This window comes from Amblyomma maculatum, chromosome 3, assembly GCF_055883805.1.
Source record: "Amblyomma maculatum isolate TAMU_Amacu chromosome 3, ASM5588380v1, whole genome shotgun sequence".
Lineage (NCBI taxonomy): Eukaryota > Metazoa > Arthropoda > Arachnida > Ixodida > Ixodidae > Amblyomma > Amblyomma maculatum.
In genome coordinates this window covers 149,576,594-149,596,126 of record NC_139346.1, presented here as the reverse complement: position 1 = coordinate 149,596,126, position 19,533 = coordinate 149,576,594, and the positions used below count along the sequence as shown (strand labels likewise).

The 19,533-nt window shown below is 45.4% G+C and overlaps 1 protein-coding gene across 1 annotated transcript; it reads right to left on the bottom strand.

Moving 5' to 3' along the window:
- Positions 1-3,260: 3,260 nt before the first annotated feature.
- On the bottom strand, positions 3,261-6,838 carry LOC146196411 (uncharacterized). Its single transcript, XM_084596992.1, has 2 exons — positions 6,704-6,838; positions 3,261-4,274 (listed from the first exon to the last, which is right to left on the bottom strand). Exons 1-2 carry the CDS (start codon positions 6,836-6,838, stop codon positions 3,261-3,263), a joined length of 1,149 nt encoding a protein of 382 aa, XP_084453118.1.
- Between the last annotated feature and the right edge of the window lie 12,695 nt (positions 6,839-19,533).

Here is a 19,533-nt window from a genome sequence, read left to right as displayed (position 1 = left end):
AGTGCTTACATTTTTTCTTGAGGAGGGTGGCGTAGTCGACAGCGCTCAGACCGTAGCCGTAGCTCAGGCCGTAAGGGGCGAGTCCGTAGCCAAGGCCATATGCGTAGGTTCCCAAGGGATATCCAAGCCCGTAGCCAAAGCCGTAGCCATAGGTAGGAACGTGCTTCACAGTCGTCGTCGTTACAGCGGGGACGGTGTGCACAGCAGGCACATAAGCGGCCACCTTGGCTGGAACGGCAGGCACAGTGGCCACCTTGGTCACAGTGGGCGCCACGTAGTGGGTGGTCGTGTAGGTGTAGGCAGGAGCCACGACTCCGTAGTGTACGGGCACATAGCCGCCGAAGGCACAACCAGCCAGGGCAAGGAACAGGCACAGCTGTGGAGAACGATTAGGTAAGAAGAAATTGACTATTGCAGTGAAATAGTTCAAATAATTTTGAAGGCCGTAGACCCTAACTCTAATTCAGTTTTCTAGCACAACAGTGAAATTTATGATTTGCAATTTCAAATTCTGCTGGCCTGGTGCATTTTGTTTGGAGAATGATAACCTCATTTTAACAGCTATTTAGAACAGTACCCACCTCCAATTACCCTGAATTCCATGCTCGCAGGAGCAAGAAAATCGGGGGCCTTTTCAGGCACATACTCATGCTTTTGAAATAAGGCCCACTGGCGTCACCTGCAGAATTGAGTTTGGTTCCAAATTTTCATATGCAGACCCGTTAAACGAACTAATTTATAATCAAGTAAAATGAAGGTGGGCTGGTTGGGCTCAGAATATTTACAACACAACCAGCCACAAATGTTGTGTTATGCTAGAAATATTAATCAAATAATTTTAGTCACTATGAGCTAGGTTAAAGCTTGAGCAAAGAACGAAAAAACAAAGCATGCGCGTGTCGTACAGTGTTTCACTTATCTAAACTTTCAAAAATCTTTCGTGTAAACTCGCAGTAAGCCACACTGAATGCACAGGGCGGAAGACAAGGATAAAGAAGCCGCCCAGAGCGGTGAGTCGCAAGTGATGTTTATTGAAAGAAATTAGTTGCGAGTCAGCCCTCGCCTTACCGCCTTCTTCTTGCCTTGTAATTCGCACTGTAGACTCAGCACGAAATGTTAACAGCTTTCGGAAACGCTTAATTCCGCAACAAGCACTTAATACTCGTAACTGTAGAATTTGTATATCGCTTCCTGGGAACGAAAGCTGACAGTAAGGGGAGGAGCTTACAGTTGAACACCCCCACAAAGAAAGGCCGAAATTAGATTTAATAAGAGCAACAGTCTATAAAAATAACTTCCGCGCTTCATCAGTCGTAACGAGGAACGAAGCTGTGTACTCACAGAAATCATGGTTTTGGGCGAGTAGGTGCTCTGCAGCAGGAGACGCGCAACTGCGGACGAGCTCTACCGTGGCGGCGAGCCCCTTTTATAGACGAAACAGTAGCAGTCCAGGGGTCACCTGGACCGGCCCTGTATTTCCCCCGTTCATTTGTTCGTTATTGCAACTCCAGCCGCATGTGTGCTGAAAGTCTCGCTTCATATTCCCATTTTCTTTTCCCATCAGTTTACTGCAGGATGACCCAGTGCATATCTGAAGTGACTGAAAGCACTGTGCATCGGGTGAAAGGGTAGAAAAGTTGGGTCCGGTTCGCAACTTGTTGAACAACCCACGACTCCGCTGGGGTGGTGACACGGTCATGGAGTCGAGTTCAAGGTCTCGAAAACCAGACGGGCGAGACACTTATGGTGGCTGCCAGGAACCAGGCCTGTCCGTTTTAAGCTATCATTTCTAAATGTATGCATGCACTTTGTATCTTACTTGTCTAGCCTTTCCACCCCGCCGCACATCAACGCAATCAAAACAAGAAAGCCCCGTCGAGTGTGCTGTAACAACTGCCCATTCCTTGACGGAGTAAGAACTCAGTGACCCTCACTCAGCATTGACACAACCCACATATTCATGCTTCAGTGCCGGTGGCTTATCATACAAGTCAAGCACATTGGCCGCACATACATACAAACACACACAAACACACAAATAATACTACTCCAAACGAATGCTGGGCGTTGCCCAGTGTTCGCAGCAGTTTCTTTTAATTTTAGTTATTTCAGAGTACACGTGCGTGATCTATAATGAGTTTTTGCAAGAGAAAGAATTAAAAAAAAAGAAGTAGAAAACTTAAAGCATTCTAGAGATAACGTCTAAAAAAAGGAAGAAGCGAAATGGGTAACCGGCATTCGACAGAGATTTAAAGAGAATGACAACATTTCAAGTCAGGGGGTAGAAGTGTTCCTTCGGAATACAGATTAATAAAAGTCGGTTGCATTACTCCACTTGCCGAACTGAAGTAAAAATAAACGTCCTGCTTTTTATTCGCTCTGGGGGGATGGAGGAAGTGGTACTTGCAATGTTTAGAGACAGATAGTAGACTATGCACTTGATTTTCGGAATTCGTTTTTACTCAAAAGACGCATTATATCAAGAGCTTCGAGGGTTTGATGCGAAGCTAATGTCTCATTGCTGCAACACAGCGCAAGGTGTTTCCAGAAAATCATGCGACGTAAACTTCCTAAACATTCTCTAAACACAAAAGGATTTACTATTTTCTTGTGGCTGAACAACTTCAAAGAGTTTAGATGCATCGCGCATACGTAGTTTGTGCCACAGAACAGGACACATGAAATACAACTATACAACAGTTCAGCAATCAATTAGCAGGGTAGTAAAAGACGGTATGCTTCAGAAGATTATCGTCCCCTACATGCCTGTTTTTATTTGCAGAGGATCAACTAACTTCAGTAATTACCATTTTATTTCTGACATTTCTTTTGAGATTTGAATCTCGCGTATTTTGTGAATACATGTGAACCTCATTATGAAGGCGCAGGAATATTTGGCTTTAAACTATATTTTTGCTTCGCTTAATGACAATGGGTATTTTTCCCACGCGAAGAAATGACTAAGCCTGAAGAAAACAGAAAAAGGCACAAAGCTTTTAATACAGAAGAGTGAACACTACTTTAAAGATGGCAGTTTGGAATGTGGCTTCTGGAAGGTTGCTAGGACGTCAGGAGCGGTGATGGCTGCACCTCCCGTTTATTTCCTTCGTCTGGAATGGGTGGCCTCTGAAATAAAGGGAGGAAGGTTAAACATGAAATTCGAACACGAACCTCATAATGGGCGTCAGGTATGTGGTTTAGTCCTTAAATATTAAAGAGTGTGAACTGGCGCTGCCCTGAAACATTTATGGTACTCCGTGTCACTTCGCTGTGAGCAGTGCGATGCGGACACAATATGCAGAGTTGTGTCCGAGTTCTAATGTGTACTCACACTTCTTGTGGATTTTGGCAGTGTAACCAAAAGCATCAAGGCCGTAGCCATAGTTGTGGCCGTACACTGGCAGACCCTGGGTGTATCCTAGTGCTCCGACTCCGTACCCGTAAGCTGGTAGGTGCGCCACTGTGGAAACAGGGGCATGGGCAACACTGGAAACAACTGGGGTGGTATGAACAGTGTGTTGCTCAGATACGTGGAAGGGGTCAGCCTTGGTCACTCTGGACACTCCAGTGGCCGCGTGGACGGTTGTTACAGCCGGGGCGGCGTGGACTGCAGTCACTGCTGGAGTTGCGTGCAGTGCAGTGCCCACAACAGGGGCAGCCTGATAGACACCCGTTACTGCTGGTGCAACCTTGTATGCGGCCACGGCGGGCACGGCGTGAACAGTGGTCGCCAGAGGGGATGCTGCGTAGACAGGGGCGCCCTGGTAGACACGAGTCAGAGTGGGCGCATTGCGGTAAGTGGCGAACGTTGGCGCGGACTGGTAGGTGGCGACCTTGCTCACTGCAGGTACTGCACCAACGGTGCGAACAGAGGAAGTGAAGAGAGGAGTACTGTGGTATTGGTGGGAGGTCACTGGGGCTGAGTTGTAGGAGGCGAAAGCAGGGGTGGCGGCAAGGGTTGCGACAGCTGGTGAAGAATGGTAGACGGCCGGTCCCGACTGGTAAACACGGGTGAAAGCTGGAGCCGTGCGGTACGTAGCGTAGGATGGCACAGCGGCAGCATGGTACGAAAGAGCTGCTGGGGCCGAAGAAACGACCGTCTTGTAAGCTGGAGCGACGTCAGCAGCGACGGGGTATGACTGGACCGCCGGAGCGGAGGGTAGTGGGTAGGCTCCGTATGCAGAACCTAGCCCATAGCTCACGCGGTAGTTTCTATAAGGAGCGTAGTCGGCGAAGCTACCGACTGCCAGAGCCAGGAGCAGGGATGCTTGTACCTGCAGTGAAATGGTACGGACAGAAAGTCAAGTTTGCCTCATAAGAATCCGTTTAGAAGTGGAATATTAAACAGTGGAAAATTTTAGGCGGCATAACTGGCGATGTTTTTTCTAGATGGCAAAGGAAAAAAGCTGAACATGGAGGCAGCTGCCACCACTCCGTTCCAAAGGGGACGCTCCTATGTGCGATCCATAAGCTTTTGTGCCCATATTTACTCCGTTAGGTGGTTGCTTGCCTAATAGTCAATATTATGGGGACAAGGGATAAGTGAACAGACATGGAAGGGGGGGGGGGTGCAGACTCCTTATTCATTTCTTCCACGTCGCATATCTATACGGGTCGCCTTACAATAAATACAATATTTTAATACGAAACTGCGAGGTTTTATTAATACTCGCAGCTTGAAAGCAGAATATAAAACGCTCAGCGCGACAGATGCAGTCCTCGGTGTGTGAGAAAAACACAGTCAAAAGGTAAAACTATGTCTCGAGGTAGCTGGTTGCAGAATCCCTATCCATTTTCACATCCCTATATTTGTTGCAATCCTACAAGTAGGGTGTTTTCCTGGAAATAAATTAAGCATTGTTTATACTATATTAATATTATTATTATTTTATGGTATACTATAATCTTATATTAGAGTGTTCATAACGCGCAATAAGTGAATAGAACTCGTTTCCCCTTTCGGACTTTACTGATTGCTGCATGTTATCGCTGGAAGGCGATGAAGTATTCGGTAATTGTTCACACCCATATTCCTGCGCATGGAGATATGCTTCAAGTCGTCCCTAACTATGCTGTAGTGAAGAAACCCAACGTGACGAATTTGGAAAACATTTTTTTTCTATGAAGTGTAGCTGTTTTAAAAGCTGCTATATATTCAGGAATGCAAGCCAAATCCGCAAAGACTGCGCGTTTGCGCTGCACTTAAGAAGTTGGTTTGGTTTTGATTATTTAACAGACACATGAGTGTAGGATCAAAAGCACTGCTTGCATTCGCATAAAATTAAAGAGGTTATTGCAATTTTTATGTGCCTCATTTGAAACTGCTGTGAATCTTAAAAAAAAAAAAAGATTAGCGGCTAACGGTGAAATGTATTACTGCTTGCTCAATAATAGGTAGTCTTTTCACCCTCCACAACAAGTGTAGAACACCAATAAGGGCTGTGACGATAGAAGGTTCGGCTTTGATACTCACTGAGATCATGGCTGTGGTGGTTGTGCTTTCAGTAGTGCTGCTTCTCTTCGGACGCGGGAGGCTTATATACTGCCGATGTTTTTATACTGGCCAGGCAGTTGGCGTTGGAATGTGCGGTAGATGCAAATGCTCAGCGAATGCAAGTGAAAAATACACAAATGATATGCTCGGGATCACGGGGAGGAAAAATGTTTATGCTTCATCGAAGCGCGCTGGCGACATCTTAAGAACGGACTGACACTGAGGAGTTACTGCGAGGCTGCGTTCTTCGCAGAATGAATGTGTTTTCCCCGACCCCTATTGAAGGAAAGCAAGAAAATAAAAGAGAGAACGGGGAGCGCGGCTTTGGGAGGAGCCCCCGGATGCTACCGCATTGATATCACGTTCGCTCTTGGTTTTCGAATCTGAAGGCTATTCGAGAAATGCCTCAAGATGCGGCAGGAGGAAAACGGAAAGAAAAAAGTCAACGGCGTTCAGATTGACTGGTGTCTGGATTAAAAGAGGATTGAGTTCATTTGCACAGAATGTCGATTAAAACGGCAATTCGTCCTTAGCGTTCTTTCTCGCATATAACGTAGATCCCAACCTTGCATTCCGAGAGCTACTACTTGGAGGGATGCGCGAAATATGAGATGTTGTTTAGAATGTTGAAAATAAGGTGACCGTTTGTGTCTCTCATGCCGATTTAGTTGTTGTAAATGACTTTTAATTGCTCGGTGATAAACAATTTTCTTCTTTCCGGGTAGCTTCGAAACTGTCGCCAGTGGATCAGTGACACGACTGTTGAAATCTCGGATGCTCCGTGAAACGTTTTACTGCCTCTGTTATTATTTAGGATGCTGGATAATAGTAGCGCCCGTCCGAAATTGTTAGTCCTTGAAGATTTTTAACATCGATTTTTGCTAAAGCTCATGAGGAATGCTCGACTAAGTCAAACGTGTTTGGAAATTAGAGAAACGACGGCGAAACGTCAAAATGGGTCCACTAGACGCTGCTCTGGGAAATGTACTATAGGACACCCAAACTGACTTGCGAGATGGCTAGCCGAAATTTTGGCTGTGAGACACTTAATCGTGCAGTCGTCTCTTAGTCGCCCAAACGGGCTTGCGGGATGGCAAGGTTGACAGGGCAGCAGTTCCTGAGCCTTGATCTGTTCGGCGTAGCTCAGACCGACCATCTGATTGAAAATATGATCAGGGAGTCGCATGTAAAGTCATACGACTCACACACCCGCACCGTCGACCGCGCAGAGCCGTACCTTGGACTCTGATAGACCCCCATGCTCTTGTTGGTCGGGTGGGAACACATGACTTGCACCGATAAAGAGAGGGTGCGAGCTCCACTGCTGGCTTTCGGTAGTGCCATCGCTCACAGCTCATGTGCAATGACCCCCTCTCCTCCCCCCGCCTGCCCCCCCCCCCCCCCCCCCAAAGACACCTCATAACTCCGTTGTATACACTAAGATAAACAGTTTTAGCTGTCAAACGATTTCAAGGCCTTACCTGAATTGAGCGTAGAACAATAATTCAAGATGTGAGTACATCATAAAGGTTGGGGACATAAAGCTGAACTTGAAACTAGAGACCGAGTTTACAGCTGTCGCCTTTTTTAAGTTATAGCTGCATTTTGAAGAGCTAGATATCTTCATTAGTGTGCATTTATTATCATGATAAGCGGGCTGGCTGAGGCACACATCGATGCTTAAAAAATGTATATAAAACGCGGTTTAACAGGTACATTGAAAAGCGGCATGAAATATTTTGAGGTAGTAGAGCCCTGTGAATAGGATAGCCTGTTCTCCCATGCAGGTGGCTTGAGAAGACGCTTGTTGCTTCGTGTAGAAGGCAATTGGGATTGAAAAAAAAAGTGTGAAAGGCTGTGCCTTTGTTCTGAGGGATAATATATTTCTACCAGTATGCGTCGTTGGTCTAGTGTGTTCCTAACGATGCAAAGATGAATCTCTCATAGAGGGCGCTATCAAGGGATGACCAACAGAATAGAATGTTCGCAACGTCTCTTGTCTTCTCTCTTGAGTATCTCTTAAGCCCAAACCATATTTGCTTGAATAATATGCGCAACTGTATATTTTCGATATTTCCCGCTTAGGGTTGTTCATCAGTTCACTGTCGCTTTATCTTCTCGTCGATAGCCGCCTCGGCTAGTTAAGTATTGTGAGCATTTGAGGCAGAGGTTAGATGAAATCTGAAACAAGCTGAACTCTTGTTTGACTATATTGATATTTAAAATCTGTGCTGCTTCCCTTTGTAGCCGTAAGGCTGTCCTTCGGGTCTTTCGGTGGACGGTAATGATTCTCAATATGTCGTTATATTTCTCCTATTCTCTGACGTACCGTTTTGCGCTGTAGTTAGCGTAAGTCATTAGAGAGATTTAGCTTACCGTGATCCGCGATCCGCCACCGTGACTCTCTACCGCGCGTGGGCGGGGCGCTTAAGCTGATTGGTCCCGAAGCGGTAGGTCTGTGTGCCGACATCCAGTATGTGGCGCCATCTTTCGGAGTTAAGGGGTGTCCGGGCATGCGCAACGGAACGCGCGGTGGCGGATCACGGTAGCGGATCGCGGACCACGGTGTGCTAAATCTCTCTATTGTCAGGCAAACGTAATTTTTAGTGCCAACACAGCACCGGAACTGACACGAAGACTTATCTTGCTACTAGCGGTAATGCTGCAGAACGCAAGACGACTGCTCTTCAAACAGAGTTGAAAAAAATCAAAGAATTCTGTTTAAATTTATTGCTGTCAGAATGATACAGCCTATCGCAGCTTCAGCAGGCATGTTTTATTACTTTTATGTGATGCTAGTGATGATGAGATAAAACCTGAAAAGGGACGCGTTTGCTTTAATGGCCTTCGCTCTGGGTTACTTCTAGAAAAGTAGAAGAGCGCTTTCAGAGCAGGAATCTCGTTAAATATTCAGCCCACCAGCTGAGTTATATTTGAAGGATCGCATTTGTACGAGAGGCATACAATTCACAGGTGGTGTACCGCAAGAGAAAATATAAAAACAAAAACAAGACGTGATAATTTTTAATCCTCCCGACATGCGTAGTGCAGTTAATAGCAGAGACAAAATAGATATTTAGCCGTAATAAATATGATTAGCTGCTCTTAAAATGTGGTTTCTCTACCCAGAAATATTTAGTCTATATTTCGCAAAGTTGTTTCATATCGGTCTCTGGCTCCAGTTTTATAGCTCTAGTCAACGGGGAAGAAAAGCAATATAGCTGTTCAGAAATTTTTTTCTCGCTTTATGTAGGGGTCACTTTGCGGTTTCGTGTGACCCAGCTGCTTTTAAGTGCGCAGGAGAATAACTGGGAGCTTAAGCTTGTGCTTTATACAAGATATTTGCTCAACAGCGCGAAGTTAAACCTTCTATGCCAGTGCCAACTGAGAAGTCGTGTGGAACTAGAAAAAATTTCATAAATGTATGTCGCATTGAATTAAATAAGGACTACGCTTCTGGTATTCTCTCTCTCTCTCTTCATTCTAACGCGACAGGGTAATTTTGGTGAAGACTTATTCCGATGCCGCAATTGGCCTTTTTTTTTTTTTTTTTTTACCCGCTGCCGTTACGTTGTGCTATTTGTAGCTAAGTATGGTTTTGTACGAGAACCGTACAATACACAGGTGTTGTACTTTGGGCGGTAGCGTAGAGGTCGTGCTTGGCAAATAGCCTTGCGTTGGCGTTGTCGACGTTGTGTCGGAAAAGACCGTGCAAATAAAATGATTAAAGGCCGATTCTCACGACGGATTGAATCGCTAAAGTGAGCGGACGAACACCATATGACCCGACGTCACTGGCTCCGCCTCGTCTACGGATGGCGCAGCCCTCCCAAGTCAAAAACTGGCACGCTTGTGTTTCCCCTGTCAAATAATGGGGGTTATCTGCTATTTTTCTAACAGAACTAAATATTCTAAGCGGGGCAACAATAGTATTTTCGTTTCTTTTTGTAGTAGTGGAGGCGCTTTTGTAGCGTCAACAATAGGGTGTGTTGATGCTCTCGCCTCCCTGTCCATCGAGGCACTCTAGTCAACAATGCGGAGTAGTTGTCTTGGAATGCCGTCGCCTGCCATTTTCCTCAGCGTTCGTAGAGCTGAAAGGAGTGGTGCAGCTCTGGCCTCCGGCGGTTTCGGTCCGCAACGTCGTCCACCGCCCCGTCACCCGCCCGCGGATGAGGCGGAGCCAGTGACGTCGGATGACGTGGTGCTCTGTCCGTGGACGGTTCGTCCGACGTGTGAATCGGCCTTAACGAGACTGCAAATTAGTGCTAGAGCTTTGGGTTGCTCGCAAACGTTGGTCAAACAGTATATATGTGCGAACCAAAGTAAAAGTAAATTTCGATACACTGGGTGTGATTCGAACTCTTGACCTTGTATTGCGAGACGAGAATGCTACCTACAGGGAGTGAGGTGTTCTTTTTCTTTACTAAACAGGCCAGGAGGGTTCGTCCGGTTGGGCAGGAGAGTTGTGGACCTAGCGGATGCGTTGATGTCTGATTTTAGTATGTCTCTTAATGATATGTAACGATTAGCATTTTGTTAAACATGAGTATGGTACTTTGAATTAGGAGATTAATGTAAAATTTCGAATATTGTAATGGTTTACTAACTAGTACAATCGGAAGCATGTGTAGGAGTTCGCTGTCGCGTTACACAGTTAGAGGCAAAGCGTAGGCGCTCTCAAGTTTATTTTCCACCTTGCTTTGGAACTGAAAGCAGTGGGAAACGGGAATACAAACTGTGAGTGATAGTTAAGAACTGCTGAATGATATGTACAGAGGCTTTTACAGATCTCTAAAACTTAGATGCAGATTTCAAGTGTGTTGATGCCTCATCCATGTGGCAGGAAAGGTCGGGTAAGAGCCACGACAGTGTACGTACTATATCCATTGCCACGTACTTCAGCGGTAGCTGGACGAAACAATGTCTCAGTCGCCTATGCGCCATTAAACCCAACCCAACACAACAACACAACACAATGTCTCAACTGCGAACTAAAGCTATGAATTCATCTTTATGGTCTGTGACCGCAGACCTTCATGAAAGTGTTCTTTAGGACACAACACTCGTATTGAAAGCAGTGTAAAACCATGATCAATTCTCGGCACTAAACAGTAGCGGGAATCATGAGGGACCTGTTTGAATTCGCTTGGATGCCCGTGTTGCTACACTTGCAAAAGTTTTACGGTAGCTGCGCTCTCGTGAAATATAAGACCACTTAATCCTTACGGCCCACGTATATATGTTCCCACCTACCTGTACTTGAGTGGGGTTCCGGCATTGTTTCGTGACGTGTAGGCAGAAGTCACGCTTTTTACTCGCAAGGTTTTACTCCATACGCGTTGCTTCATGCGAACAAATAGCTGTCATTGTGCAATATCACATGTTGACTGCGGTATTGCGTGCATGGGTTCCTTTCGTGCTTGATAGGCGGAGTTAAGTTTCGCTATCTCCTCTTGCTAAGAGACATTGAAAAGAATTTGAAGTTATCTTTATATCAGAATCGGACTTCTACAGTTATTCCAATATGTTGGCATGGTGGATAAGACCAAATGTAAGGTTCAAGTCATAAAGTTCAAATAAAACATCAGCTCTCAGTATGCAATGACTACATAATTAGGTAGTTGTAAGGAAATGGTGGTGTCTTTTATGCACATACACCTGACTATAAGTTTTATTTACGCACATCTCCAAGAGTTTTTATTTGTTCAATACTCGAATGTTCCTTATGTTGGTGGTATAGCGAAATAATTTTAATCGCTCGAAAAAGGTATGCATATAAAGGTATGATTGAACCGACCTTTCAGAGGCTGGTCTTCACAAGCACTAGTTGGGGTCCCTAGTGCAGGACCCCAGTGGCGTCGGCCGCTGCCTGGGCGCGCTCTGTGATGGCCGTTTGGGCCTGTAGGTCATAGCAGCCGAGCAGGGTCGCCTGCCAGTTCTCTAGGGTGGGGCTGGGGTTAGCGGGGATAGTAGGGTCGGATTGGCAGGTCCACACTATGTGGTAGATGTTCGAAGACTTCGCCAGACGGTGCGGACTGTGCGCTCGCGAGAAAGAAGAGTCAAACGAGTAGAGAGCTTCTGGGCACAGCAAAGTATTAGAAATATACCTCAATTATCTGGACTCGATGCTGACATTGCTTCGCTAAATAACTCAGGAGATGAACTGCAAATTATGATTGACGGCCTAGACAGTTTACTGTCGGCCTACTACAAAGGTGGAGCTAAAAATAAATATTCAGCACTTTAGTGTAAGTTCAACAGCCTAGAAAAGGAAGAGTATTTTTCTTACTGTTGTGTTTTTCTATTGTTAATTTGCATCTTTGAGTGGAAAAAACAATTGCATCTGTACCGCGCTGTTTCCCCTGTGTACAAATTGTATGGTGCTCTGAACCTCGTCAGGCGCAAGTACGCACCTTTTGTTCGGGGTCCTTTAGTTTCTGTGTAAGGAAACTAAGAATAAACTTCAAACTTCAAACTTCAAACAATAGGTATCGAAGCACTGGAAGGGACAGGCGCATATGTAGATTCTTAGGACAGGTAGTGACTGCTGATCCTGACCATAAATGGAAAATAACTTTCAGTGTAAGCTTTGGACTGCACGAATTTGGCAAGCACTCGAAGATTATTACTATCAGTTTACCGGTATCGCTGAAGAGGAAAGTATATTAAATTTACGTCTTACCACCACTGAACTTTGGCGATGAAACGTGGAGGCTAGCGAAATAGGCTCTACTTAAGTTGGAGACAACGCAGATATATACGAAACTGAAAATGGTAAGCGTGACGTTAAGAGATGGGAAGCGCGCAGAGTGTGCCAGCGAAATAAATCTTGTTAATCACCTTCTAGTCGCAATTAAGAAGAATAAATGCACTTTAGCAGGTCACGCAGAGAAAAGAGAGGATAACCGACGGTAGCTTTGGGTAACAGATTGGATTCAATGGCAAGGAAAGCGCAGCAGGGGCGGCAGAAAGTTAAGAGGGTGGATGAGGTTAGCAAGTTTGCTGTGATCTACTGAGTACGGCTAGCAAAGGACCGGGTTAGTTGGGAGAGTGCAGAGAGGCATTCGTTCTACAGTGGGTGTAGTCCGGCTGATGATGATGGCGAAAATGATGACTACGTGCATAGATTGATATGGCGTGGGTGCCTTTCAAAGCGCATCTCTCTGGGAATATGTTCTTACAGCTGTGCTCCCTGTACACGCAATTAGCAGTTACGGAGTGGAACTCGTCCATTTTCAATAAAAGAAAGGCATTTTCATAGGTTCGTGCATTGCTGTCGTAATTAGTGAGATTTTCTTGCCAGATGCAACGCTCTTCTTAATGACTGCCTTCAGGCAACGAATACTGTAAACACTTTTATTGGTTGGTGACTGCCTTATTTTTGTTAGGCGCACTGCAGTGCAATTTTAAGCTGAGGAGTGTGTATCCGGTACACGACTTCTGATAGTCTCGCCCCTCTTGAGGTTACTCACGAAACACCCGTTCAAAAGCACATGAAGGTTCTACAGCTTGGCCTGTACGTCAAGCCTACACATGTAAGCTGGGCCTTCCAACCTCGGGGCAATGGCGCTCTCCTCCCGCATGAATCGGGCCATTCTAAGCTCGTGAAAAGAGGTACCACAGAGTCCTGCTTAAAAAGCTCTGTAATAAAATCGTCGTTGTCGCAGAATGCCTTTTAGCCTTCTATCACAAGTAAAAAGAATGGATGCTTTCTGCTCGGTTTCCTCTGAAACATCTCACTTCAGGGGTCGAGTCAGCCTTGAAGAAGAGGATGTCAAGAGTAGCAAGACGCGATAGCACGGAATCAAATGGGCTGCCCTGCGGTAGACAGTAAGTGGATAGACTGGATGCCGCGTTAATGAAGGGCTGCAAGAACATTGGTGTAATATGCTCAAAAGTGATGTCTGGACCTTGTATATAATTTACTGGCAGTATTGAGAACGGGCAACGATAGAAAAAAATCGGTGCGTGCCACTTTGCAATGAAACAGTTGTATCGCAAAAACCCGGGACAAAACCACGAGGAAAATACCAGACTCACAAAGTAATGAAACCAGGAAATAAATATGTCAGCAACTCTTCGTTAGTACTACTACAAAAAGAGCTGTCGCTTTTGGGGGACCTACTCCCAGCTCATAACAAGTTTGCTTGTTGTTGTCGCGAATTTCCTATTTCTTTCTTTCTTTCTTTCTTTCTTTCTTTCTTTCTTTCTTTCTTTCTTTCTTTCTTTCTTTCTTTCTTTCTTTCTTTCTTTCTTTCTTTCTTTCTTTCTTTCTTTCTTTCTTTCTTTCTTTCTTTCTTTCTTTCTTTCTTTCTTGTGCGTCTGTTTATTATTGGAATTCTGATTGGGCATGAAGAAAAATAACATTAGGTTGTTAGTCAGCGCTGTGTTCATCGCTCTTAATATTTAGTCTGTTGTCGCTGCTCTTCTTGCGCTGCTTTTCACAAGATGCCTCACAAACTAGCCTGCTTATACGTGTTTACGGGTTATTCGACTCCGATGCCAACTGGGACGTGGTAAAACTTACGATATGAAATATGGGTGGCTGGTTTACGTCTTGCTTTCAGTTTGGGAAGGCTCGCAGCGCAGTGGCACTATTGTAGGAATACGTATACAAGATTAATCGGTCTTCAAGCTTTTGAACAGATTCAATTATGCCATAAGGATCGGTGTGATGGTGTTCCGTACCTGTTTTCTTTTCTATAGTGTCTTTGTTAGCATTAAAGGATTTATTTGAGGAGAGCGTGGTTGTACTGTCAACACCAGTCTATCTATACTTGTAGGTGTCTGCTCAAAAGCTTTCACTTATCCTAATTTTCATTGGATTTAATTTACTTTTCCCTTAAAGGCAAGCAGGCATTGCATAACCGAGAGCATACCGATATGTCAGTGGTAGTGGCGGAGTACAAATTAAAAAAGAAACTACATTGGGTACGAAGGAAGAAAAAAATAACGAATTTAACAGCAAACCCTAAGAACAAAGCACCAAATAGAATAAACATAATACGTAAACAGTATGCGTTTAACAACTCTGTTCAATGCTCGATGATAAAGGTTACTGAAATTTTGAAAAGCGACTATTTTTCTTTTCACGGAATAGGTGGTGGTGGCTATCGTTATCGATGTTATCGAGGAGGCAGTGCCACATTACTATGACATGAGGAAAAAATTAATTGCTCACGGGGGAAGTGCGGGCGTTAGTGCGTGCAATGGGGTTGCTGTGGCTTAAGCGGGATGATGTTCTTGTGGGTGGTTCAATTAAAGAAAATTCTGGCGAGCGATAAAAGAAAAAGTAAAGAAGGCATAGAGGGGAAATTGCGCGGAGGACTGAGAGTGCTGGCAGGCCAATGGATCGTTTTTAGTAACGGGACGCTGGCATTCCTTGAGTATTCCGATATCATGAAACGTGTGGCTCGGTTTTGGATTGGTTCAAGATCTGAAGGGAGCTATGCTTGCGAAAGATGCCGGACAGATGAAGTGTATTCTGATTTCAGGTGTACGAATGTTGTGTATGGTATTCTTTTACATCCGGTGACGCGGATTTCAAGTGTGTGCCGGAGAAGTCCAAGCGTACGCGATGCTTTGGAACAATGTTAATGTGTGTTGCCCATCGTAATGTGCACTCACAAATATTTATACGATGACGCTTTATTGATGCTCCTTGACATAATATTGTAAGCGTTAATACTGTAAGTAATTACGGTATGTTTCCGGGAAAACGTAATGAATTGACCTTTGTTTAGATTGAGAGGCATGTTCCTTTTATCGCAACATATTGCGATTTACGTTAGGTCCTGTTGGAGAGAGGTGAAGTCGTTAGCGCTGCAAATAGGGCTGTAAATTATGCAGTTATCTGTATATAAACGAAGTGCCGATTTTATGTCAATCGACAGGTTATTGATGTAGATGAGGACTAACAGAGGGCAGACAGGCCTGCTTCTTGCGGTACCCCGGATGTCACCTTGCTAAGAGTTGAGCTACAGTTGTTGACAAAGTTGAACTGCTTGCGTCCTTTTAAGAAATGTTCTAGCCACAAAAGCAAACGTTCTGGAATATCAAGGCACGGCGCCCCGCTGTTCGCGCGCCGATCGAGGCGGCCGTGATCAAGCGATGGCAATTTTAAAAAAAGATTGGTACGCGTGACACGATCAAAGGCTTTCGAAAAATCTAGAAATATAACATCGATCTGGACATGGTCATCTAAACATTTTGTAACATGTGGGTGAATACGATACTGACGAGGTAATTTCGTGTTACTAAATCTCTAGCGAAGCAACAGTAATTACCGCACCGTCTACTATCTACAGTTACTGAGAATATAGAAGCAAGTAAAAAGCGGTTATACGTCCCATTGCGATGGCTCACTGGTTATTGCGTTCTTATGCTGAACCAAAGGACTCGAGATCGAACATTGGCCGCGGCGGTCGGTTTTCGATGGAGGCGAAACGCAAGGCCTCCGTTAAACGTTAAAGACCCACAAGCGGTCGATATTTCCAGAGACCTCGGCTAGGCCATCTCTCATAGCCTAAGTCGCTTTGGAGCGTTGGACCTGTAAAGCACTCCGAACGAAACTAGACAAGCTGTCACTAAGATTGATCCTGCTAATAGAGCACCCCACATGCAGTGTTAGCGCATTTGTAGTGTACTTATCAGCAGGCGTATAATGACGTGTATTTGAAGCAGCCATCACTAACACATTTGCCACTGCAGGTCGGTCGCACGCATGTAGTTGTTTTAAAAGCCGGAGGCAAGTTTCATCGTAGGCACTGCTGCGCTTGCCTCCATTTTCACAAAAGGTACGCTATATCGAAGAGCTAATCGATGCGAAGCGCCGTCCCGGTTGGTCAAGTAGTTATTAATCACCTGCGACGACACTTGTCTCCTAACATTGGAGAAAAAGTCCAGGCGGCTTTATTCACCAGTGCTTTCGTATTCTCTTCTACAGCCCTTCTACAAGGGCCCTTACAGATTTAGTCAAGGGCAGTGCAGGTACACGCAGGCTTGGACACTTTGAAATCATTCGCGTCGTCGACTACATTTGTTTGCTTAATGCGAAATATTTCTTTTATGAAACGGCCACTACCATAAGCAGTAACGACTGTAGTAAGCACTAATCGCTTTCCAAGGTCCGGGGACGACAAATTCAAATCGGCCAGATTAACCCGTCTATAGACAGGAGCCGCCCGATCGGGAAGCAAATCGGTCGGAAAAGGAAGTATAAGCGGTTGTGTACAACCAAACGTAGTAGTGTACGTCGATTACCTTATTTCGTCAATAGAATATTTAATAAAATCGGCACAAAACGCTCCTGTAGCAGGGAGAAAGGACCGCTAGCACACACTGCAGACTCCTCTGTAAAAAAAGACGGCTTTATTCACTGCTTTAATTCGTAGACCGAAGACAACAAGAGCGAAGGACGAAACAGCTGACACGGATTAAGAACAGAAGAGCCAGCCGTGGCTTCACGTGCCACCCCCAGCGGGCGACTTTATTGTATTCTTCCAGCCGCCGTGTCTTAGCTGTGCTTTTGGCGCAGCGAGATGAAGACGCTACAGGGCCCCCCCACCTAGACTGGATGTCGAAAGCGAACTGAAGGCCGTCGGTGCAGGAGGGGCAACGGGGAGTCGAAAATCACGGACGGTGGGTTGCCGATGGCAGGCGGCACTGCGATGCACTCGACCGTGGTCTCCAGGTACGCCCGCTTAAGACTGTCCAAACTGATCGTCTCTTGGTGGCCCTTCTGCAGCAGGTGGCAGTTTTTGCGGTGCGGCGAATGACGGGGAAGGCTCCATCGTAGGTTGGGGTTAGCAGTGGCCGGACAGCGTCGAGACGGACTTAAAAGGTGTGGAAGTGGGAAGATCGGGATGTACAAAAATGGCATTGCAGTGGGAAGGGTGAGGTGGAACAGGCCTGAGGTCTTTAGCGCAATACATTTGGCGCTGCAGGTACTCTCGCGGCTGGTCTGGTTGATGCGCTGATGGGAATAAGTCTCCGGGGAGGCGCAGGGAGATAAGAAGAGCACTGCTGCAGAGCACTGTAGGTCTGCTCGAAGGACGGCCCTTAAACCCAGGAGCATAAGCCGCAAGGAGTCAACCCAGTCGATGCAATTGAGCCTGTTAGCTAGGACGGCCTTCATATTTATTAATGCTGAAGTATACTTAAACGTGCGAGCTTCATTTTAAAATTATTTGTTTTTCTGTAACTGAGGCCTACGTGGTGTTGCTGCAGAAAGATGTTTAGTGTTTATTTTTGCGAATAGTATTCCTTTAGGTGTCATGAACAGATGTCTTTTGTACCAAGACGAGTATCGCGTGTAAAGACACGAGTAGCAATACACATGTTTCAAACAGTGCAAGCAGTCCATTTTATTTTGACTTCCTTTCTTTATCGAGTCGCATCCGGATAACCTCGTGGCCGGAGACCTAATCTTTACGAACACGGCATTTGGTTTGCGGCCCTTCATCGTCGTTGTATGGTGTTGTAATTTGAGCGCCTACCGGGAGAGACTGGACGACGTTTCATTGCCGACCAGATCTCTCGTCGTTGCCAGCACCTCCAGCTGATAATTTACCGCGGATTGAGCCAATGAGAATCCGGTATTATCCGGAAGCAGCGAGTTATGCGTCGAACAATTCAGTCCCGTATAATAATCGGACGCTAGGACTGTACACTCGCTCACTTCTCACTTCCCGAGTTCTGTCATTGTTGTTTCGTATTACTGTCAAGTTCTCTAGTGCATCATAAGAACGGTCTTTATGATTTGAGGAAAAAAAAACATCGCGCGAAATATTATGTGCCTTAAATTGAACTAACTGAAAGGAAGGAACTAAGTATACTATATTGTATCACTGGCACTTGTTCTTTCCGCCCCAATGCCTAAAAAAATGCCCCAGCTGCCCAAAAACGCGGCCTGCTGTACTTTAATCTTTTTACGACTGCACAAAAACACCCGGCGTCCCCCCCCCCCCCCCCCCCCCCCCATAACTCTCCCTATTGTCTCCTCTTGACAAGATGCCTTGTCCAGCACGGTTCCGACCGACCAATACCGGTAGATAAAGTGGGTTGAGAGGATAACCATGGCCAGCGGGGTTATGGACTGACAGTTAAAACGTGTCCTGAGGCCACTGTGACAAGCAAAAACCCGCTAACCAGCGACAGCTGCTCTGGCGGGCCTGCATGATAGAAGTGGCACATGGAGGCCTGGATTAAGTGTTCCACTTAAGAATTTATTTCATTCTTTCCGATTTACTACGTTAAAGACACAGTTAGGTGTATTACATAAGGGGTGGATTAAAAACACAATAAACGTTTTCTTCATTCATGACGCGCGGAAGCACTTCTACGGAACATTAAGGGACAAGTGATGGCAGCTGTGTGGTTGTTAAGGCCGTTCCAGCTGCTGTTCTCGAAAAAGCAAAATGACGTTGAAAAGGCGGTAGCTTTTCCTTTGAGGTGAATTCACACAAGATTTATACATAAAAAAAAATCTCAAGATAGGGTTGAGCGGTGAAAATGGATAAAGAAAGAAATGGAGCCCAATTATTTAGCTTTTGGTTTGGTTTTAGTATTCTGGGGTTTACCGTGGTAAAGCGAATCAGCCTGCGAATCAGTGTAGGGCTACAGAGCAATATCGACTATATGGGAATCATTAAGGTGCGCTGATATCGGACAGAATACGGGTAGCTTGGTTTTCGCCTCCATCGAAAAGCTTTCGGAGGGCACTGGTGTGTGTATGCAGGTTGGGCTATCCATTCGTTATTTGCTGGCATAAAGACTAGCTCGCTGGATTCATTCAGCGTCCATCCTCATTGTTAATATTTGCAATCCGAGCTTTATGTTCTGCTTTCGAAAGGGGAGGCAAGCGATGAGACCTATATAAATGCATATGAAAACTCGATCTCTTTATAGAAATGAATCTTCGGTGGGAAGAAGAAAAGCGTGCTCTTTGGCGACAAGTTCACGCGCCTTTCATATCCTGGATTTCCTTGCGGCTTTGCTAATTGAAAAGAAACAGATATTTCTTTCTGCAAAGTACGAAT

Coding starts and splice junctions, on each gene's coding strand:
- LOC146196411 (XM_084596992.1), bottom strand. CDS start 6,838: ATGGCACTACCGAAAGCCAGCAGTGGAGCTCGCACCCTCTCTTTATCG. Junction 4,275..6,703: donor CTGCGCGGTCGACGGTGCGG/GTGTGTGAGTCG, acceptor ATTTCACTGCAG/GTACAAGCATCCCTGCTCCT.